Here is a 20,426-nt window from a genome sequence, read left to right on the forward strand (position 1 = left end):
AAAAAAATCTTCATTAGTTTCAAGACAATGCGACAATATTTAGAAAAAAATATGAAATAACTCTGTTTGATATATGTACCTGCAAATGTAAAAACTCTATTGACTGTCATTGCAAAATTAAAGTTTCTATTAGGGAAAGATATTTTCTTTTCAATTAACAGTTCGGAAAATGATAATTGGTAATGCTGATAAAAAAGTTACCCGACTTCTTCATAAAAATATGAAAATAAAAACAATACAATCATACAACAAAAATCACAAATTTTTTTATGCAGACAATATAGTTATAAAAAGTAAAAAAATATTTTCAATCATGTAAAATAGAAATTCGTTAGAAGTGACATCTTTTGTAAACTCAAATGATATATCTGAAGAATTGTTTGCAATTAAAACTTCTGATCCCAACACATCATCAAAATCTTACTATACTTGCCCTTCTGGAAAAAAATTTAAATTGTGTAATCTAGCATGTGATCGAATTGGCATTTCAGATCGATCTGCTTTATTATTAGTTGATGCTATTCTAAAGGATTTGCATATCGTGACAAAAGAAAATAATTGATCGAAGTAAAATAAGAGAACAAAAAAAAAAGATCAGAGTTTCAAAAATGTGCAAGAAAGGATTATTTAGAAGTTCAAGGGCTATTTTTTGATGGAAAGAAGGATGTAACATTTCAGCAGGATAAAAATGGGTCAAAGTATTACAGAAAATATATTACAGAGGAACATATTGTTCTAGTTTCTGAACCTGGATCAAAATATTTGTCATGTAACGCTATCATCAGAAATTGTACTTGGTATTGCATCAAGCATTAACATTTTTAGAGGATCCAAATAAAAAATTTATATTAAAACAGGTAAATGCTGTTGGATGTGATGGTGCCGTCACAAATACATGATTCAAAAACGGTGTTATAAGTCAATTAGAATTATTCCTTTGCCGTCCTGTACAGTGCCTTATTTGCTTACTACACACTAACAAGTTGCCTCTGTGCCATCTAATACAACACTTAGATGGAAAAACAAATAATCCTACAGTATTCAAAGATGTTATTGGAAAAATGTTAGAAAATTGTGAGAAACTTTCAGTTTTTTTTTTGAACCTATTAAAGTGGGACTCCGGAAAAGTGATGCAAAAGAGTTAAGTACTGATCAGAAATACCTTTTTAACATTTGTAATGGTATTTCAAGAGGTAATATATCAATGTCTTTGTCACTGTGAGGTCCTGGAAAAATTTCACATTCATATTGGTTAACAACAAGAAGCTAACAGAATTTAAAGGTTATATGTTTCCACATTAGATCCATCATTAGATATGAAAATTTTTAATTATGTGGTTAAAGTATACTCTGCTAGCTGGTTTGAGATAAAAATGAAACCAACCAGTTTGTATGAATTCAATCATTTCTTTTGAATGATTAAAAAATCTTGTTACTTATCTGATGAACTTACGAGTATTGTTGATCCAGTATTACAAAGAAATGTCTATTTCTATCATCCAGAAAATATTTTTTGGCTATGCTAGTGGATGAAAGAATGCACATTAGAGAATTAGCTTTAAAGCAAATTATGATATGTAGAGAATCATGATAATCAGAGGACTATTCAACCATTTAAAGTGCCAAATCTAAATTTTAATGCTGAAGTTTACATAGATATGATTAGTTGGCAATATGTTAATGCTAAACTATCAACTGAGACACATCTCAATTGATAGTTTAAAAAAAATGATTTCCTCCATATTTGATACAATTGATATTGAAAAAATACCTTGCCACACTCAAGCAGATAAACAATGTATAAAACTTATGTCAATTATTTCTACATCAGTTTGTGGAAATAAAGCAAGAGATGGAGTCATTCGAGTTGATATTTTTACCAATTTTTGTTGGTAAAAAATATCAACAACAAAAAAAAAAAAAAAATTAATAAGAAATTAATTTAAAAACAAACAATTTTAAGTTTGACTAAAGTTATATTCTTCTGCTGTCAATGCAGAACATTTGATTCTACTCACAATTTTTGTATTATTACATCCGATTTTACCCACAATTTCCTAATAAACAACAAAATTAAACAGTAACTTATTTTTTTTTATGTTTTCAAAAATAAAATTAAAAGTATGAAAAGTAGCAATTACAAAAGTAAAAAAAAAAAGTAAAAGATTGCTGAAAGCAACTAACAAGCATAAATTAGATGATGAATAGATCGATAGATGATCGTGATAGGGACCTCAACCGTATTTAAGTTTTAATAAATGTTCTGTTTTTGATTTCAAATTTTCATCAGTATAAATCTTTTTTTACAGCTAATATATTTGCTGTAATTAAAGCTATATAATAAATATGCCGTTGCTATGAGCAATAGGTGAGCATTGAAGTCCTTAGCAACATAGATTGTGAAAGTAAAAACCATTTTTGATAAATTTTACTCATATTTACTGTCTTTTTTTGTTAAAAGTAACGTTTATTTTGTGTTCTATAATAAATTTTACGTTGAGAAGTCACTTTTCTGAGAATTTAAATAGTACGAAAACAATATTAAACTAGGAAGAATATGAAAATTAAATAAATCTATGTTTTTCTAAGATTCAATCCTCTGAAGGAACCTGAAGAAGTCATGAAAAAATTGACTTTCCTATGCTTAATAATACGCAACAATTCACACCTCAGGCAATTTGAATTTAAACTCTTTTTTTGCTATGAAAATCGCTCCACCCTAATATATATATATATATATATATATATATATATATATATATATATATATATATATATATATATATATATACACACACACACACATATATATATATATTACTTTGACAAGAGTAAAGAAAAAATCTAAATAGTGACCACCAATTCACAGAGGGACAGAGTGTATCAAAATACCTAAAAATCAATGTCGACATTGCACTTTGAAAATTTGTTATAACAATGAAGACATGTTTGTTAGGGGAAATATCTAGTTAAAAAAATATTAATATTAATTTAAGCGTTAATTTATGTGGTTATTTACACGTTAATTTGACATGTAGTAGAGTTAAACGATGGCTGCGATCGAAGTTTTATTTTATATGCAGCTAAATTATTAAAATTATCAACAAAATTTGCTAATGTATTTATAAATGCGTTATTAAAAATACAGAGAGACTTCATAACAAAATTTTGCTTAAAGAAAGAATAGTTAAAAACAATGAGTTACAAATGATTAGAAAAGTTAATTTGCTCTTTCATTACTGCATTAGAAGCAACATCATCGTCAAAATTAACATCTCCAAATTTACCAAATAGACTTGGTACATTAAACAATACCATTAAGCCTAATAATGTTAATTCTGCAATAAATATGAACCACTTAAACAACACTGATAAAGTCGACTCAAATCAATATTCCTTCAAAAATAAACTATGCTTACTTTAATTCTAGATCAATGAGCACAAGTTCTGCGCAATCTGCTTTAAAATAGCAATTTTGACATTGTTTTCATAACAGAAACTTGGTTGACTAAAAAAATAACAGTTAAAATTACAGTTAACAGAATTGTTAAATGACAATAATTTTAAAGTATTTCAATGTGATCCTAACTGTAGTGTGGTGGCGCACTCATATTTGTGCGCAGTAATATCCACTAAGAGCAAATTATTCTTGAAATCCCAGAGGAACTGCATCAACCTGTTTTGTTTCCTCCAAGGACCAAAAGATATTAAATGCATGCATTTACAACCCACCTGAATTTCAAAAACCAAAGCCTTATGTAAGGTAATTAATAGAATTACATCAACATGTGATTCTAAGTATATTATAGCAGGCAATTTTATTGTCACTCATAAATTCTATCTATATTTAAGCTCTAATCTTTTTTTAGAAATGTGTTCTTCGAATGCCCTAAACCTGCTTATATCTGATAACACACAACATAACAACTTTTTAGATCTAGGTCAATCCCATTTAGTAAAAAAATTAGTAAATCAGTAAAAGCCCAACTAAATATAATTGTTACGAAGTTGATTAAATTGCAATACACACCTAAATTGGTATATGCTATCCAAACAGAATCATGAAGTTAAATCATTCTTACAAATTATTTGTAATTATTTGAACTTATCTAGTTTGTTACATGCTCCAGTGCTTTGCAATAGAAAAAAGCCATATCCATCCTTTAGCCATTTGGAAATTAGCCTCCAATAAACGTACTTTCTATAGAAAATACAAAAGAACCAGTAATGCATATATTATTATATTCATGTCAAATAAAAGATTTGTTCTTGTTTATACAAGACAAAAATAAATATTGTATTCTCTGAGAGAAAGATTTAATTGATAAAGCCATTATTGCCAGTTTTTATTCTTTTGTTAAAACAAAATCCAGTAATGAATCTTTTGGTACAATTCTGAAATCGGTTACACTATCATCGAATTGTTATTTTATTTTTTGTTTTACAAAAATTTAAAATTAACCAAATCAAAATTTATATTATATTGAAGTCATAAGAATAGCTCTAACATTTAGTTTTTCAACATAACTGATAATTGCCATTAGGCATAAAACCTAAAATTCAGTTATAAAAGTATTTATCTTTTTCATTTTTAATTACATTTGTAAAAATTTGCGTATAATAAAAGCAAGTATTATATGTGAACCACTTAAATTAAAATTGCAGTTTATTTTTTTATAATAGTGGTGTATCTGACCGAAACTGCCCATCTTGTAAAGTATTTTGGACAAATCAAGTTATTAATATTCCAAGAGGAGATAATTTAAACAAAGAAGGTATGTTTGGTATACTTTATAACCAATTAGTTTTTTTTTCAAAGCTTTTGAAAACTAATGCATATATATTTATAACCAATTAGTTTTTTTTTCAAAGCTTTTGAAAACTAAAGCATATATATATATATATATATATATATATATATATATATATATATATATATATATATATATATATATATATATATATATATATATACTACTGGTTTGCAATATCATGCCTTAATTTTATAATCAATAAAAATCTAAGAATTCAAATACATTGGAATTTATTATTTAGTACTTTTTACTTTGTAACTAATCACAAATTTGTATTTTTTTACTTATAAACCTTGTCCAAAACATGAAATACCTATTGAAATGTTATGCTAATGTTTCGAATTTAGATATTGCTTCATCTTTGTTAAAAAAATTAGTTCAAACCAATAGTGAATATACTTTTTCACTAGTGAATATGCTAGTGAATATAGGACGACCAAAAGTAAATACACTTTTTGATATTATTAAAAAGAACAATTTTAATAGAAATAATACAAAGTCAGTATATAGTCAGTGGATGTATGTACTGAAGCCCTTAAATAGAAATATAACTCCAGCCATAGACCCAACTCTAGCCCTTTGCCCTGGTTGATAGTGCATGTAAAATTGTACATTGAGTACAAAGAGAACAGTATAATGTGATATGATATTTGTATTTATTAATTTTTTTAAATGTATTTTAGCATTAATGAGTTCAGTGGAAAAGAAAAAGCGCAAGAAATAGACTAATGATCAAACGTTCATATCAAGATCATTTTCTGGAACTTTTTCTGACAAGATATCTGACGTTCTTAAACAAACATTTTTCTTACTAATATATGTTCATAACATACAATTTTTAGAAATTGTGTATTATAGTTAAATATTTATATATTTCATTTACAAAAAGATTTTTTATTATATTACCGTTGTAGTTTTACTTTTTTATTTATTTTTTTAATTTTTTACATGCATTTAGGTATACTTATCAACTGAAGCATTATATATATATATACGCACACACACACACACACACACACACACACACACACACACACACACACACACACACACACACACACACACACACATGCACACACACACGCACACATAGAAATACACATAATACTTATACATACATTTATGTGTGTATCTGCTATAGCGTATATAGATATTCATTTGTCAACTTATTTTTCTGACTTGAATCATATGGTTTTTTACTATGAACCTCAGACCTCTCGGTTCTGAGGCAGAATTCTAAGCAATGTGCCATGGCTGCTTGTTTTGACCCTGAGTTTTAAGAAAAAAAACTGAACAAATCAAATACATAATATATGTATCTTTATAAAGTGCATACTCTTTTCCCAAACACTCACTTGACGTATATACTTAAATGCTTCCTCTCCTCCCCTCCCACAGTTTTTGTTAATTTCAAAAAGTTAGCATTAATATGATAATGATGGTGATGATGTTGTTTTTAATGATGATGATGATGATGATGATGATGATGATGATGATGATGATGATGATGATGATGATGATGATGATGATGATGATGATGATGATGATGATGATGATGATGATGATGATAATGATAATGATGATGATGATGATGACTACAGCAATAATAAAAACAACGTTGATGATGATAATGATGATTATGGTGATGATGATGATGCTCATGATTAATGGCATTCTTTAGATATTTAAATTAAATAATAACAACATTGGAATTAGTATTTTGCTTAAAAGTTGTTTAAGACAAAAAACTTCGCAATATTTTTTGATTATGAAGCGATCTTTAAAAAGTTCGTCTAATTCTGAAAGCAAAACAAAGCAACAAAAATTATCTTCTTCCAAGTTTGATTTGAAATGGAAAAACCATGGTGATCCAATTAAAGATTTGTATCCTTTGATATATTTAGATGGTCCGAGTGTAAGTTCTTCTACAAAAATAGCATCTTTTGATCTAGATGACACATTAATTACTACCAAAAGTGGAAAAAATTTTCCTACTTCAGCGTCAGATTGGAAGTTTCTTAGTTCTAAAGTTGTTGCAAAACTGAAATCACTTTATAATGAAGGCTATAAGTTAGTTATTTTTACAAATCAAGCTGGAATCGAGAAAAAAAAATTAAAACTACAAGATATTCAGACAAAGATTATGGACATCATTAATGAATTAGGAATACCAATGCAAGTTTTTATCTCAACTGGTGAAAATATTTATCGAAAACCGTATATAAATGCATGGAATTTTTGTGTACTTCAGTGCAATGGAACCTCTGTTGCTAATCTTAATGAAAGTTTTTATGTTGGTGATGCTGCTGGAAGACCAAAGGGCTGGGCAGTGGGTAATTTTAGTTTAATGTATTTATGATTATATATTTTTTGGCTTATCACTTTTATTTCTACATATTTAATATTTATATAATTATTTTTTCTTATCTATATTGTGTGATGTTTTTAGCATCATTATTGCGTATCGCCTATGGGATTTTTATCTAATGTAGTTCACCTTAATGTTTTTTTGTGTGTGTCTTATCAATAATACAAAAGATATTAATTTCAAACATTTGACTAAGTAAAACCTTATCAAATATTATATTTATATATTATTGTTATATATTTTTATATTATTTTAAATTATATCATATACATCTATTATATATACTATTATATTATTATTATTATATTATCATCAGTGATGATAATCCATTTGCTATAAATCTTAGTGTATTGATAATTTTTTTTTAAAGCTGAAGTTAATATTTAGGACGAAAAAAAGATTTTTCATGTAGTGATCGAAAATTTGCTAAAAATATTGGCATTCAGTTTTATACTCCTGAAGAGTTCTTTGATGGAGCAGCACCTTACGTAAAATTTGATTGGGGATCAATTGATCCAGTTAAAGCCTTAAGTGATCATTCTGAAGGTTCTTTTGAAAATATTTGTTCAAATGTAAGAATTTTAAAAAAATTGTTATTTTTTATTCTCTATATAATCTTTATATAACATATTTTTATTATTTACTTTTTCATTAATATTATTATTGTTGTTATAATTATTATTATTGTTACTTATTTTTAAGTTTTTTTACTTTATGAAAAGTCAATAGTATTACATATAAACTTTTAATGTTTGTTCCAACTATATATGTAACAGTATTGCAGGTTATCAAATTTATTATTAACATAATGTTAATTATATTATTAAACAATAAAATGTTCACTTTAAATGTTCAAAAAAAAAGTTTACAAAAAAGAGCAACAAGTATGCTAATGCAAATGAGTATACAAACCAGACAAATCGAAGTAACTGGTCTTATAAGAGGTTATGTTATATTTGTAGTATGACACAACATTTACCAAGTTGAACCTAGTAAATTCATTTTATTTAAAGGCCAGACATTTCTAGGCTTGGGATTTTTTCAAATCAGTGTTTTTGTAGTGAGAAAGCAATTAGCTATTCAAATCAAAATTAGAAACATTAGAAATTTAAGTTCAGTGGCATCTATAACAATGTCAGTTAATCCATTTCCAGTATTCACAAATATATCTAGAATTTTTTTTTGAAGAAAATTAGCATCAACTTTTTGTTGTTGTTGTTGATTAAATAGGTAGCAAATATTACTAATTGGGTAAAATATTACCCTACCAGTAAAAGTTCTATGTACAGTTGTATAAGACTTTTCAAGCAAAGATGACATAAATTTTAAATCTAAGCCATGGCGACATCCAGTAAAGACACTAAAAAGCTGTGTTTTATTATTTAAAGTTTTTTCACTTGTATTTCAACAATCTGGGTATGGTATAAGATGTAAATACAGTTGGACCTATTCAAAAACCATATCAAAATTTTAGTTTGATACCCCCATTTAAGTATTGAAATGTTTGTTTTTTAGATTTAATATTTTATTAGGAAAATTGTTTTTGCCCTCCAATTAACTATGCTTTTAGGGATATGCATAATTTCACATTTTCATTTTTGGATTTTGATGCTCAAGTATTATATTTTCAAATTTGGTTATAAAAATATTTTTTTCTTTAATAACGGTTTGCAATATTTCAATTGTTTTAAAGGACTTTTCAAGTTTTTTTTAAACCTAGTTTTAAAAATTTTTTGATGGCTCTAAGCTGTTTTCTTAATTTACCTTTAGCACTTGATTTGTGATTCATTTTTTTAATTCAGTTGCATTCCAATTTACGAAGTCCTTCCTGCATAAATATACTGGGTTCAATACTTCCAGCACTTATTAGTTTTTCAACTGCTGTGCTTCCATTATTAAATGCTATAATAGCTGAGTTCATACTAATTTCAAGAACTTTTTTCCGATAAAAAAATCTTTAGGACATCTCTTCCATGTCATTCAGACTTTCATTTTTATTTTGTCTGTGCAAACATTTTGATAATAAAGTTTCATTTGTCAAATCTGTAAATATAGGCATAAGTACTGCTTTAATTGCTAATGGTAAGCTTAATTAATAGCAAAATTTGTGTCTCTCTGACTCTTCACTTATGTTACTGTTGTGAAATAAAACAGCTTAAGCAGCTTTTTTCATTGCATATAGGTTATTTACATTTAGACAGATAGCCATAGCAAAATAATTTTGAAGCGTATTTATGGCTTTATCTGTCAGACGATCTTTTCCAGCTATTCTTTTTCCATCTTTAAGAAACTGATTTTTAAGTATCACTTAAGGTTACGTGCACGATTTCCTAATCTCTTTTGGTAATGTCCAACACAGTGAAGCCTGTATATTTCAAAACCTGGATATGGATTACTTGCAACAACATTATATGCTGAGCTGTCACCGTCTCCAATATATCCTTCGTATCTCAAACCATGCTTTTCAATTGACCGTTGAAAAATCGAAACAGCACCAGAAGCTTCTATGGATCCTGATGATTTATTGTGGTTAGCTTCACAAACATGATTGATTTTCCAATTTTGATAACCTGGAATTAACTTGTTTTTGTTCCAATAACTATAAGCTTTGCAGAATTTAGTTAGCGAAATTGAATCAAGACATTTTCTGTTCTTTCTTGATATTGCAGTGACATTACCATTTAAAGACTGATGACCTCTCTTTTGCCAGGTACCATCAACAGAAACTTGGTAACATCATTAACATTGCTTAATTTAGAAATAATATCTTTAGTTTCATTTGCTGCACTTGACATACTTGTAGAAGCAACTTCATTATAAATATTTAACAAATTGTTATTTATTGCACTATAGTTTTTAAAATTCATAGGAGATAGTATGTTCATTACTGCAGTAAATTTACATATAGATTGATAACCTTTACCAATCTCGCGAAAAGCAGTAACAACTTGAAAATTAACTGATGCAATAGGAACACCTGGAGTACTTTTAGATTTTTTGGTAGAAAACTGAGACGTGTGCCATCCTTTAAATGGGCAACAAAGGCACTGTAAAGTTAAATAAAAATGCATTTAGCAATCAATTCCGATTTTTTGTTTAATAAACATTTTTGGTTTAATAAACAATTTTGGTTTGCATGTGTAATTATTTGAAATTTTTCTTGTAGGCATAGTATGCATTTTTTGGAAATATTGTTATATCCAGGTGCTGTTTTAAGGATGGACCAATTCAGTATAAAATCATCAATATTTTTATCTTTTAATTCTCATATATATTTTGACAGCATGGTGTCTTTGAATACTTTTTATTTTTAAAGAACTGCTTATGATTGACAAAACACTTTTCCATTCACCTTCTGTTATGCCAATCTATTGTTTATCAGGTACATTCTTAGAAGAAACAAAGCATTTATATACCACATTTTTGGATAAACAACTTCCACTCATTGGACAACTGTTTTTTTGTTTACAGTTATAATTTTCTGTAGTTTTTTCATTTAGCATTTCTTTTTTGTTTAACAAAGCATTATTGTGATCTTTTATAATTCTTTCTATATTTTTTGTGCAACTGTAGCTAACTTTAATTTTATTTCGATTGAAAATTTTATGTAATTTATTAGAGGGCGGGAAATGCTTATCGACTAATTTTAAAAACACTTTTCCTATGTTAGTGGAAACATTTTTGCTATATGGGGGTTGAACCAAATTACATTTTTAGTTCTATTTCATTGGAAAGCCCATCTCTTAAAAACAAAAACAAACACTGATGATGTATTTAATAACCAAGATAATGATAATTATAGATTTAAAACAAAAAATACCCCACCTTTTATACCTGATTTGGAAAATTTTGAAAATGACCTATTGCTTTTAATTAAAACAATAAAGTTTTGCCCTATAAAAAATGAATTTCAAACACGATTAAAGTTAGATGTTAAAAAAATTAAATCAAACCCTAATATTTTGGTTTTTGGTCACAACAGAAAACTATAAAAAAAAATTTACACGACAATTTACTAGTTCTTATGAGAAAGCACCTAAAAATATAGAAAATAAACCTTGATAACAGAATCGAATCAACTGCTCCTTCCCGAGCCTTCGTAACACTAAAAGACCAAATTTTCAAAACAAACTTTCTTGTAGGTTATTGGTTTCCTCAAAAGAGATTGGACATGTAAGCAAAGTTAAATGGGACAAAATTAACAATATTCTTAGAAATAAATTAAATTTGCAACAGTGGAAAAACCACTGATGTTATAATTTGGTTCTCCATAATTGAAAATAAAAATGACTGTACATTTATTCAATTTGACATGAATGATTTTTACCCCTCAATAACTGCAGCTATTTTAGATAAAACAATTGAGTTTGCAAAAAGCCGCACAGTTATTCCTGAAGAAACAATCCGTATAATAAAATGGAAATTATTAGTTTTATGGTTCATTTAGCTTTTATGTAAGTTTTATTAAAAAGTTAAACATTTATTACTATATAATTATTATTATATAATATTTATTACTAAAAAAATTGTTTACAATATATTTTTATATATATATACAGTCGCGATCAAAGGTTTAGAACATAAAAAAATAAAATTTTTATTAAATCATTAATTTATTTTATCAAAATATATTAGTAACCATTACAATTGACAAAAAAAATATCTTTGAAACATTAGTTAATGTTTTATGAATTGAATTCTTGAGGTTAATACTTGGTATGATGTCCTTTAGCATTTAAACAATTAGCTAAGCAGTTAGGCATAGAGTGAATGAGTCTTCTTAAATATTCAGGAGTCATAAGTTGAATCCATACTTGCCTAATTTTTTCTTTTAAGTTATACGAAGATGAAAGTCTTAGTTTCTAAACTTCGTTTTTAAGATGATTCCAGCAGTTTTCAATGAGATTGAGCTCGGGTGAATTACCAGGCCAGGGACCAATAATCTCAACCCCATTCTCGCAACCAACTGCTCACAAGCTTTGCCCTGTGCCAGGGTGCTCTGTCATGCTGAAACTTGTGGGTATTTGTGATGTTCATGATTTCTTTAAGTTTTTCTTTAAGTATTTCAAGATAAATATTGCTGTTTATTGTGGTGTTAGGAGGCATAAACCATAAACCACCACTTTGATTTGCTGTAATGGCACCCCATATCATGATTATAGGGCAACGTTTTGGCACCCCATATCATGATTATAGGGCAAGAAAATACTTGGAGTTGAATCGTTGGCAAGGCGGGAGTCTAACGTTTGTGGAATCACGTGCTCAGATTGTTATTCTACGTAAACAACGTTGTTCACGTAGTATAACTATCTGAGCACGTTTTTCTGCTGTTAATTTATTAGTTTTTCCCATTATTATTTTCTGTTAAAATAACAGCAAGCTATGACTTAAACAAGTTTAGAGGTTTAAAACATAACATTTTGCATGCATATAGTAATACTCAAATATATATAATACTCAAAATTTTCAAAGTAAAAAAAATATTTGAAACAAATATTTCAAATTTTTTGCAAATTTTTAAAATGTTCCAATTATATGTAATGTATGTATATATATATATATATATATATATATATATATATATATATATATATATATATATATATATATATATATATATATATATATATATATATATATATATATATATGTATATATATATATATATATATGTATATATATAAACCAATAATTATCAACTAAAACACAGAACAGTTGTTGAAATTGAATCCAAATTAAATTTTGATTTTAAAAACAAAGTCTATGTACTTAATAAATTTTGTGTTTACACTTAATTATTTTATGTGACTTTCATTAATTGAAATTTTTTGCTCAGTTATAAGTAGTGTTGTTATGACTATTAAGTATTTCACTTGTCGACTAGTACATTTTTAAAATCGACTAAGTCGATTTAGTCGAATTATGGGAATAATTTATTTTTTTGAAATAATTTTTAATAAAAGTGATGAAGTAATTTATATTTGCTTACTATTTTCAACATCATATAATTTAAATATTAATAAAGCAAATCAATATAAGAAAAGGGTCGCTCCGATAACGGGACAATTTTTCACAGACCCCAATGATTTAAGGATTGCTGTATATACTTGCTACATATTAAAGTCTTTAAAATCAAATTTACAATATGATTGTATAGATGATATTTAGATTTGGAGCTTCACAACTTAGTTTTGTCCTAGGGCTAGCTTCCAGCGGCCCTTTATGAAAATATTTATAAAAATCCAAAGCATCGAGTAAACAAAAGAAGAAAAAAAAAGTTAATAAAATACATAGCCAAAGGTTTAACTCGGTATATATATAAATATATATATATATATATATATATATATATATATATATTTACCGAATATATATATATATATAATATATATATATATATTTTTCGGTAGTTATTAAGGTGCTTCCAAAAGTCCTTATGGTCTTATCACAAAGCACCGCGGAAGAATTTAAATAATGCTAACATGTTATGAATTAGATAAAGTAAATAAAAAATTAGGTAATAGTTATAATAGTACATGCTTTTGTTATTAAATGAACAAACAAAAACCAAATATTAAAAAGTTAAATTGAATGATGAGATATAAGGATTTTAAGACTTTTTTTCGACTAAATCGATTTTTAGTCGATTTGTAAAAAGTCTATTGTCAATTAAATCGAATATTCGATTTTTCAAAGTCGACTAATTTCGAATTTCGACCAGTCGAATTTTAGTCGATTTAGTCGAAGTCGATAACAACACTAGTTATAAGTATGAGTTATAAGTCCCGTTTATATTTATAGTTATAAGTCTAGTTATAAGTCTAGTTATAAGTCCCTTTTATATTTATAATTATGTAGAAGAAGCCTTGTTTTTTCGTTTGTTATTTATTCTTGTATTATTATGTTGTATTATTATTTTTATCTTGTTCAGAATGTTGAGATGATCATCTTTGTTGGATCTCCAGCAGCTGGCAAATCGTTTTTTGCAAAAAATTATCTTGAGCCGAATTTTTATGTAATTGTTAATCGAGACACATTAAAAACTATTGAAAAATGTATTTTGCTTGCTGAAGAAAGTTTAAAGAACAAGAAAAGTGTTGTTATTGACAATACGAATCCTTCAAAAGAAGCCCGCAAGGCGTTCATCGATTTAGCAAAAAAATACAACGTTTCCGTTAGATGTTTTTATTTTCAAACTCCTTTAGAGCTTGCTCATCACCTAAACATGTTTAGACAAGTTGTTTCAGGCGGAACGATCAGACGAGTCCCAGATGTTGGTTTTAACACGTTTAAGAGTAAGTTTCAGCCTCCAACTAAAGAAGAGGGATTTGAAATAGTCACAATTAACTTTTCTCCGAAGTTCCATACCAATGATGAAAAAGCGTTATTTCTCCAATGGACTTAATCGAATTTTACATGATTAATAATTTTTTAATTAGATTATTATATATTGTTATCAGCACTCAAAAAAATTTATTTCAAAAAATCAACGAGTTTTTTGTCTTTTAACATTTTAATGTTTAAAGGCATCTTTAGGTTTTCACTTATAAAAGCATATAAAAACTAGCGTAAATAAGCATTTCATCTATACAAATTATTTTTTAATAATAAAAACATTAAGATAACATATAAACGAATTTGCCTTAATTATTCACACTTTTTTGTGTTATAAAATGAAAGATTCATGACTGATAACAAAAAAAGTTCATAACAGCTGTTACCAAAAATATGCATACTGGTACAATATATATATACATATATATATACATACATACATACATACATACATACATACATACATACATACATAAATACATACATACATAAATACATACATACATACATACATACATACTAGCAGTTTAAACCCGTAAAACGGGTCTTGGTAAATCTATTTCACCCCGACCTTTTTTATACTTATTCCTTACTTGAATATTTTTTAGGAAGAAAAATTTCTATAAACGTATAGAACAGTGGTTCTTACCCTTCGTCGGGAAGCACTTTTGATCATGACAAAAATTTGGAGAGCACTGAAATCAAGGAGTAAAAAAAACAAACAAATGCACATACGTACGACTTTTATTGAAAATAAAAGATTATAACAACAGTTTAAAATGATAACATGACAAACAAATTGGTGATAAACAAATTTAATAAGTAAAAAAAATAACATTGAACAAAACTTAATTCAGAAAAATAAAAAAATTTAATGTGAAACCTATGCTTGACGGCTTTTACAAATTTCAGTGATATTAGGCCTAATTTTAGAAATAGCTACCCTCACTTCTTCATCCAAATAAGTAAGTGTTGCTCGTTTTTTAGTTTTTATATTGGTGACTATCGAGAAACCAAGTTCGCACAAATATGATGTTGAAAATTGCAACAAGATTTTAAGTACCTTCATGTGCATAGCTGAGTTCTTGCACAAAGATCCAAAATTCCTCAAGAAGAATTTCGGAAAATTTCATTTTAGGCGTGCGATCCGATGATAGGTTGATTAATTCTTCTTCTTCTTGGTATGACAACTTACTATTTGATGTATCAACCTTGACAAAGGGATAGCGTATCCAGTATGTTTCTACGTTTATTGATGGAAATAAAATTCAATCTTTTCTTCTAATAAAATTAAATGCTCCGTTACTGCTGAAATAATTTCGTAGGTAGTGTTATCATTAAAAGAAGGAAAGATATCTACTTTCTTCTTCTCCAACACACGATTTTTCCAAAAAATAACTTTTTTCCGAAAGTCTGTCAATTTGTCGGTCGATGTTAAAAAACTTTCTTCCTTGAAGGCTTGAATTAACACAATTTAAATAATCAAAAATATCAGCTAAATATGTCAATTTAGCACACCAAATGTCATTTTGAAGATATTCCACAAAATCATCCATAATTTTCTTTTGGAAAAAGGTCATCAGTTCATCCTTCAGTTCTAAGAAACGACGTAACACTTTTCCTCTGGATAACCATCTCACTTCGATTTAATGAAGTTTACCATATTTACAACTTTGTCTACCACAGGTTTTAATGCTACTGGTAATGTTTTGGACGCCAGAGATTCGCTATGCAAAAAACAGTGAGTAGATATAATATTGGCGTTTCTTTTCTTGGCGCGAGTCGCAAACCCTTTTAATGAGCCTACCATTGATGGAGCACCGTCCGTTTTTTATTAAGGCAAAATTACAGGGCTTATTTTAATTTTTTAGTCAGACAAAATGTCTGATTAAATTTGAATTTGGTCAGATTCAATTTTAGGTCCATTCAAATTAAGATGTTTTTAAGATTTTATTTAAGATTAAATTTAAGATGTTTGTAGCAAATTTTATTTTTAGTTACATAGCTTGGTTTATATTACAGCTGTTAAAACGTTACAATAAACTAATTTTTTAATATTAATTTAAATAAATATTTAATTATTATTTTTTCATAATTTTAAAAAAAATTTTAGTTTTTAAAACACCTTTTAGATTCCGTATAATAACAATTTTTATCATACATATTAAATTTCAAACATTAAACGAATGCGCGAACGATTTTCGCTTTGAAGTCACCGATTTTAATGGTCATTAAAATTATTATAATCGACTATTAAAATCGGTGATTGCGAAGCAAACAACTTTCGCTCAAATAATAAATTTTTAAGTAAAAAAAACACGTTGTTTAAAGTCTTCGTTGTTTGTAAAATTATTCGTTGATTTAGTTTTAAAAAAAAATTATTTATAGAATTTTAAATTAATAAAACTGCCTTAATATTACATAATGTTTTTTATGGTAACTTAAATAAAATGTAATTATTATCAACAATCTCTAGAAGTTTTATTTCGTTCTTTCTTGAGTTTAATTAGTTTTTTCTTATACTTAATATGTATTAATTAAACGAATGTAAATGTACTTTAATTTTCGTTTGATTAGAATAAAATACAAACTAACCTTATTATTATTTGGTTTCCTGTAAACTACACTTTTTATTTTTATTTTCAAAATGTTGCATTCAATGTAGGTCGGTAATAAAACCCAATTATTGTAGCTTCTTACCTAAACTGTAGTCATTACAGTGTAATGTAATAAGTGAGTGGACAGTAAATTTTCAGTTTCATAATTTCGCGGAGCACTTGCAACTACCTCGCGGAGCACCGGTAGTTGCAAGTGCTCCGCGAAAAGAAGAGCCACTGATATAGAAAAACTATACCTATTGTTTACTTTTTAAAGCTATGAAGAAAAAAAATTTAATCAACCTAAAAAAAGCTTTAAATTTTTTGGTAGCCGTTGCGCGAATCGCTCTTTATTAACAGATTAGATATTACCCTGAGGACACCGAACTAAAAAAAGACGTCTTTTGAACATTTAAAAGACGTCCAAAACATTCCAAAACCGTTAAAAACGTTTAAAAAACGTCTTTTTTATGTCCCGTGCCTACTAGGTATTACCTGTATAAATAATATTTAGAATACTCGCTTGAAATGTGTTAAATAATTACCATCGGTTTAAAAAAATTTTAAAAACATGAGATGATTTTAAAATGGGGATTAAGGTTAGCAGACGTTAACATAACTCCAAAGTAGGTCGATTTTTTCGGCCTGTGGTTTGTTTATTAATTTACCATATTAAATATTATTTAAAATCAGGTAGAACTAATTTCTCAAATAATCGATCCTCGTATTTCAAAAAAGATTGAAGAATATGTTATAGAAGGAATATACAACATAAGGGAAATAAAGCACCTCCTTCGTTTGACAATAAAAGATACTTTTGGAAATGAAAATCTTCCTCCTTCAAATAGCAGAAGATTCTATCCCAACACTGCAACCATAAGATCACATATAGTAAAAATTAAAAATAAGTTATGGTAAATCACAAATGTTGATTATTTCTTAGAATAAATTTTACATGTGAAATGATTTGCTTTACTAATTTAGATGTTTACTTGATTCATGTTCAAAGTAATCTTTAAAACTTTTATTTTATTAATGTTGTTGTTTCCTTTTATAAAGGTATTCCATGATTGACCAAGAATGCCTTTTGATAAAATGTGAAGAATTGAAAAAATGTGATCCATCTGTCAAAGTGTTTCTTAGACCAAACTGTAGTGGCGAAGATGGTGGTGATAAATGTTCGTTTTTATTTGTTTATCAGTCACAGTGGCAACAACACCTTCTCATGCGCTATGGAACTGAGATACTGCTACTTGATGCCACATACAGGACTACCAGATATTCTCTTCCTCTGTTCTTTTTAACTGTAAAAACTAATTTTGACTACCAAATAGTAGCCAGTTTTGTCATTGAAAGTGAAACAAAACAAGCCATCACAGAAGCGCTTAACACAATAAAAGATTGGAACCCATCTTTTCAACCTTCCTTTTGCATGACTGATTATTGTACTGAAGAAATGGATTCATTAGAAGCTGTTTTTCCAGGTATAAATAAAGTTTATAATAATTTTATTTTGTTAGTGAATAGTATGGCAGTTTAAATATACATTTAAAAGCAATTTAAATTGGTATACATTAAAATAATGTAAAGCATTTAATAGAATATTTTGATTCATTTTTTGTTGTCTTTTTTAAGTTCACTAGAAACTCTTTTTTTTTTCATTGTGTAACTCATCTGAATTTGGTTTTTAACTTATTTTAAAATATAGAGAATTACTTTTAGGTTGTCGTGTTCTTATATGTGATTTTCATAGAGAGCATGCATGCGATTTCATAGAGAGCATGTTTTTTTGGCAATCCAGCAAGCATGGCATTGCTGGATTGCCAAAAAAACAAACAACTGCTCAGAATTTAAAGATCCAATAATTTCAATGCTACGAAATATTGGATGGGCACAAAATGAAAAGATGGCAGATGCAGCAATAGTTAAGTTAAAATGTTCCAACTTTTGGTTGGACAATAAATTTCATAAATTTAAGAAATATATTACTAATTATTGGTTACAAATTAAAGAAGTGAGTATATTTAACATTATAATTATTATCTCAAATTTAACATTACTTAACATTTTTTGCTATACATAACCCAAGGATTGCAAATTTAAAGCATTAGTTTATGGTTAAAACAATTTTAATTTATACTCGTGTCAATGTAAATCTGCAAAAGTGTTATTATTTTTTTCTAGAAATGGATATGGGGGTATCGTCAGGATCGATTTTTAATAAACCTTAATACCAACAATGAAATTGAAAGGCAACTCTTTTAAGTATTCGTATCTCCAAAGACATAAAAATTCATCAATTACTGGAATGCTTACTCTTTTAATAGAAGAGTTTTTTGCAGATAAATTTGAGAAGTAAGTATATTAAAAAGTTTTATTGTAGCTTGATTAAAGGCAGTTTATTACATTTAATAGTCCTTTTGTAAATTATTCCAAATACTTACTATCTAAATTTTTCTTTCATAAATTTGGCTTCATTTTTAAAATAGTATATTTTTCTATTATTGAAGAAATTATGAAGTGATATATATATATATATATATATATATATATATATATATATATATATATATATATATATATATATATATATTTATATATATATATATATATATATTAGTTTATTTGTTTATACTTATTATTTTTAAGATATTCAGAATCTAATTACAAAATGGATTGTCGTTTTAAACAATACAGTTCTAATGTACCTGAATTCTTGATAAATAGACCACACCATTTTATTAAACATTGTTTAGAGAAGCAAAATTTGGCTAACAACACTGATCTAACTAAAGTGCAAATGAAAGATCCTGGAGTATTTGTAGTCAATAGCTTTTCTGTTGCAAACAAAAATTACCTTGTTCACTTTGGTGATGAGAAGAACATGCCAAAATGTTCATGTAATGATTGGTTTAGATCTTCTTATCTGTGCAAACACTTTTTTGTAATTTTTAGAAAGTATCCACTAACATGGGGATGGGAGTCTATATCTTCTTTATATAGAAGTTCTCCATTTTTAAATATTGACACATTCACCAATGATTTTGTGTTAAGTAAATCAAATATATTCAAGTACAATCATGTGAATCATATTAGTTTCAACTTAATAAATAACACTATTTGCAGTACAACTACAATAAATCCATACGAAGATAGTACAAGAAAAAGAAACTCTACTGCCTCTGAAGTCCGCTAACAACCATAAAAAATTTAACATTTGATTTTGATGAATCATCAGAAGAACTATCTGATCTACATGAAACACTTTCAAATGTACTTAAAAAGCTTTATCAAGCAAGAAAAAAAGAGAAA

General features: G+C 27.2%; 3 protein-coding genes across 4 annotated transcripts in view; all 3 read left to right on the forward strand.

The window, feature by feature from the left end:
- Positions 1-5,719, forward strand: part of LOC100212748 (non-structural maintenance of chromosomes element 1 homolog) — a 45,723-nt gene extending 40,004 nt beyond the window's left edge. The window contains exons 8-9 of the mRNA XM_065801541.1: positions 4,684-4,775; positions 5,498-5,719. Of these exons, the coding sequence (XP_065657613.1) occupies positions 4,684-4,775; positions 5,498-5,538 (133 nt within the window). The 3' untranslated portion in view covers positions 5,539-5,719. The remainder of the gene's footprint in view (positions 1-4,683; positions 4,776-5,497) is intronic.
- Positions 5,720-6,459: 740 nt separating this feature from the next.
- On the forward strand, positions 6,460-14,620 carry LOC105843083 (bifunctional polynucleotide phosphatase/kinase). Its single transcript, XM_065801540.1, has 3 exons — positions 6,460-7,147; positions 7,570-7,754; positions 14,114-14,620. Exons 1-3 carry the CDS (start codon positions 6,583-6,585, stop codon positions 14,585-14,587), a joined length of 1,224 nt encoding a protein of 407 aa, XP_065657612.1. The 5' UTR covers positions 6,460-6,582; the 3' UTR covers positions 14,588-14,620.
- Positions 14,621-17,619: 2,999 nt separating this feature from the next.
- LOC136082384 (uncharacterized) lies at positions 17,620-20,426 on the forward strand. Of its 2 annotated transcripts, XM_065801543.1 has the most exons (4): positions 17,620-18,028; positions 18,174-18,598; positions 19,299-19,469; positions 19,764-20,426. In XM_065801543.1, exons 3-4 carry the CDS (start codon positions 19,354-19,356, stop codon positions 20,308-20,310), a joined length of 663 nt encoding a protein of 220 aa, XP_065657615.1. In that variant the 5' UTR covers positions 17,620-18,028; positions 18,174-18,598; positions 19,299-19,353; the 3' UTR covers positions 20,311-20,426. The 2 variants fall into 2 exon arrangements, with proteins under 2 accessions (XP_065657615.1, XP_065657614.1); XM_065801542.1 differs by lacking the exons at positions 17,620-18,028; positions 18,174-18,598 and adding an exon at positions 18,920-19,128.

The sequence above is a fragment of the Hydra vulgaris genome, chromosome 07 (assembly GCF_038396675.1).
Source record: "Hydra vulgaris chromosome 07, alternate assembly HydraT2T_AEP".
In the NCBI taxonomy this organism is placed as follows: domain Eukaryota; kingdom Metazoa; phylum Cnidaria; class Hydrozoa; order Anthoathecata; family Hydridae; genus Hydra; species Hydra vulgaris.

Bases quoted from the DNA above. Each gene is read 5' to 3' on its own strand.
- LOC105843083 (XM_065801540.1), top strand. From the start codon at position 6,583: ATGAAGCGATCTTTAAAAAGTTCGTCTAATTCTGAAAGCAAAACAAAG. The intron at 7,148-7,569 runs GTAATTTTAGTT...GTTAATATTTAG, and splicing joins ACCAAAGGGCTGGGCAGTGG to GACGAAAAAAAGATTTTTCA. The intron at 7,755-14,113 runs GTAAGAATTTTA...TATCTTGTTCAG, and splicing joins TTGAAAATATTTGTTCAAAT to AATGTTGAGATGATCATCTT.
- LOC136082384 (XM_065801543.1), top strand. From the start codon at position 19,354: ATGAAATTGAAAGGCAACTCTTTTAAGTATTCGTATCTCCAAAGACAT. The intron at 19,470-19,763 runs GTAAGTATATTA...ATTATTTTTAAG, and splicing joins TTTGCAGATAAATTTGAGAA to ATATTCAGAATCTAATTACA.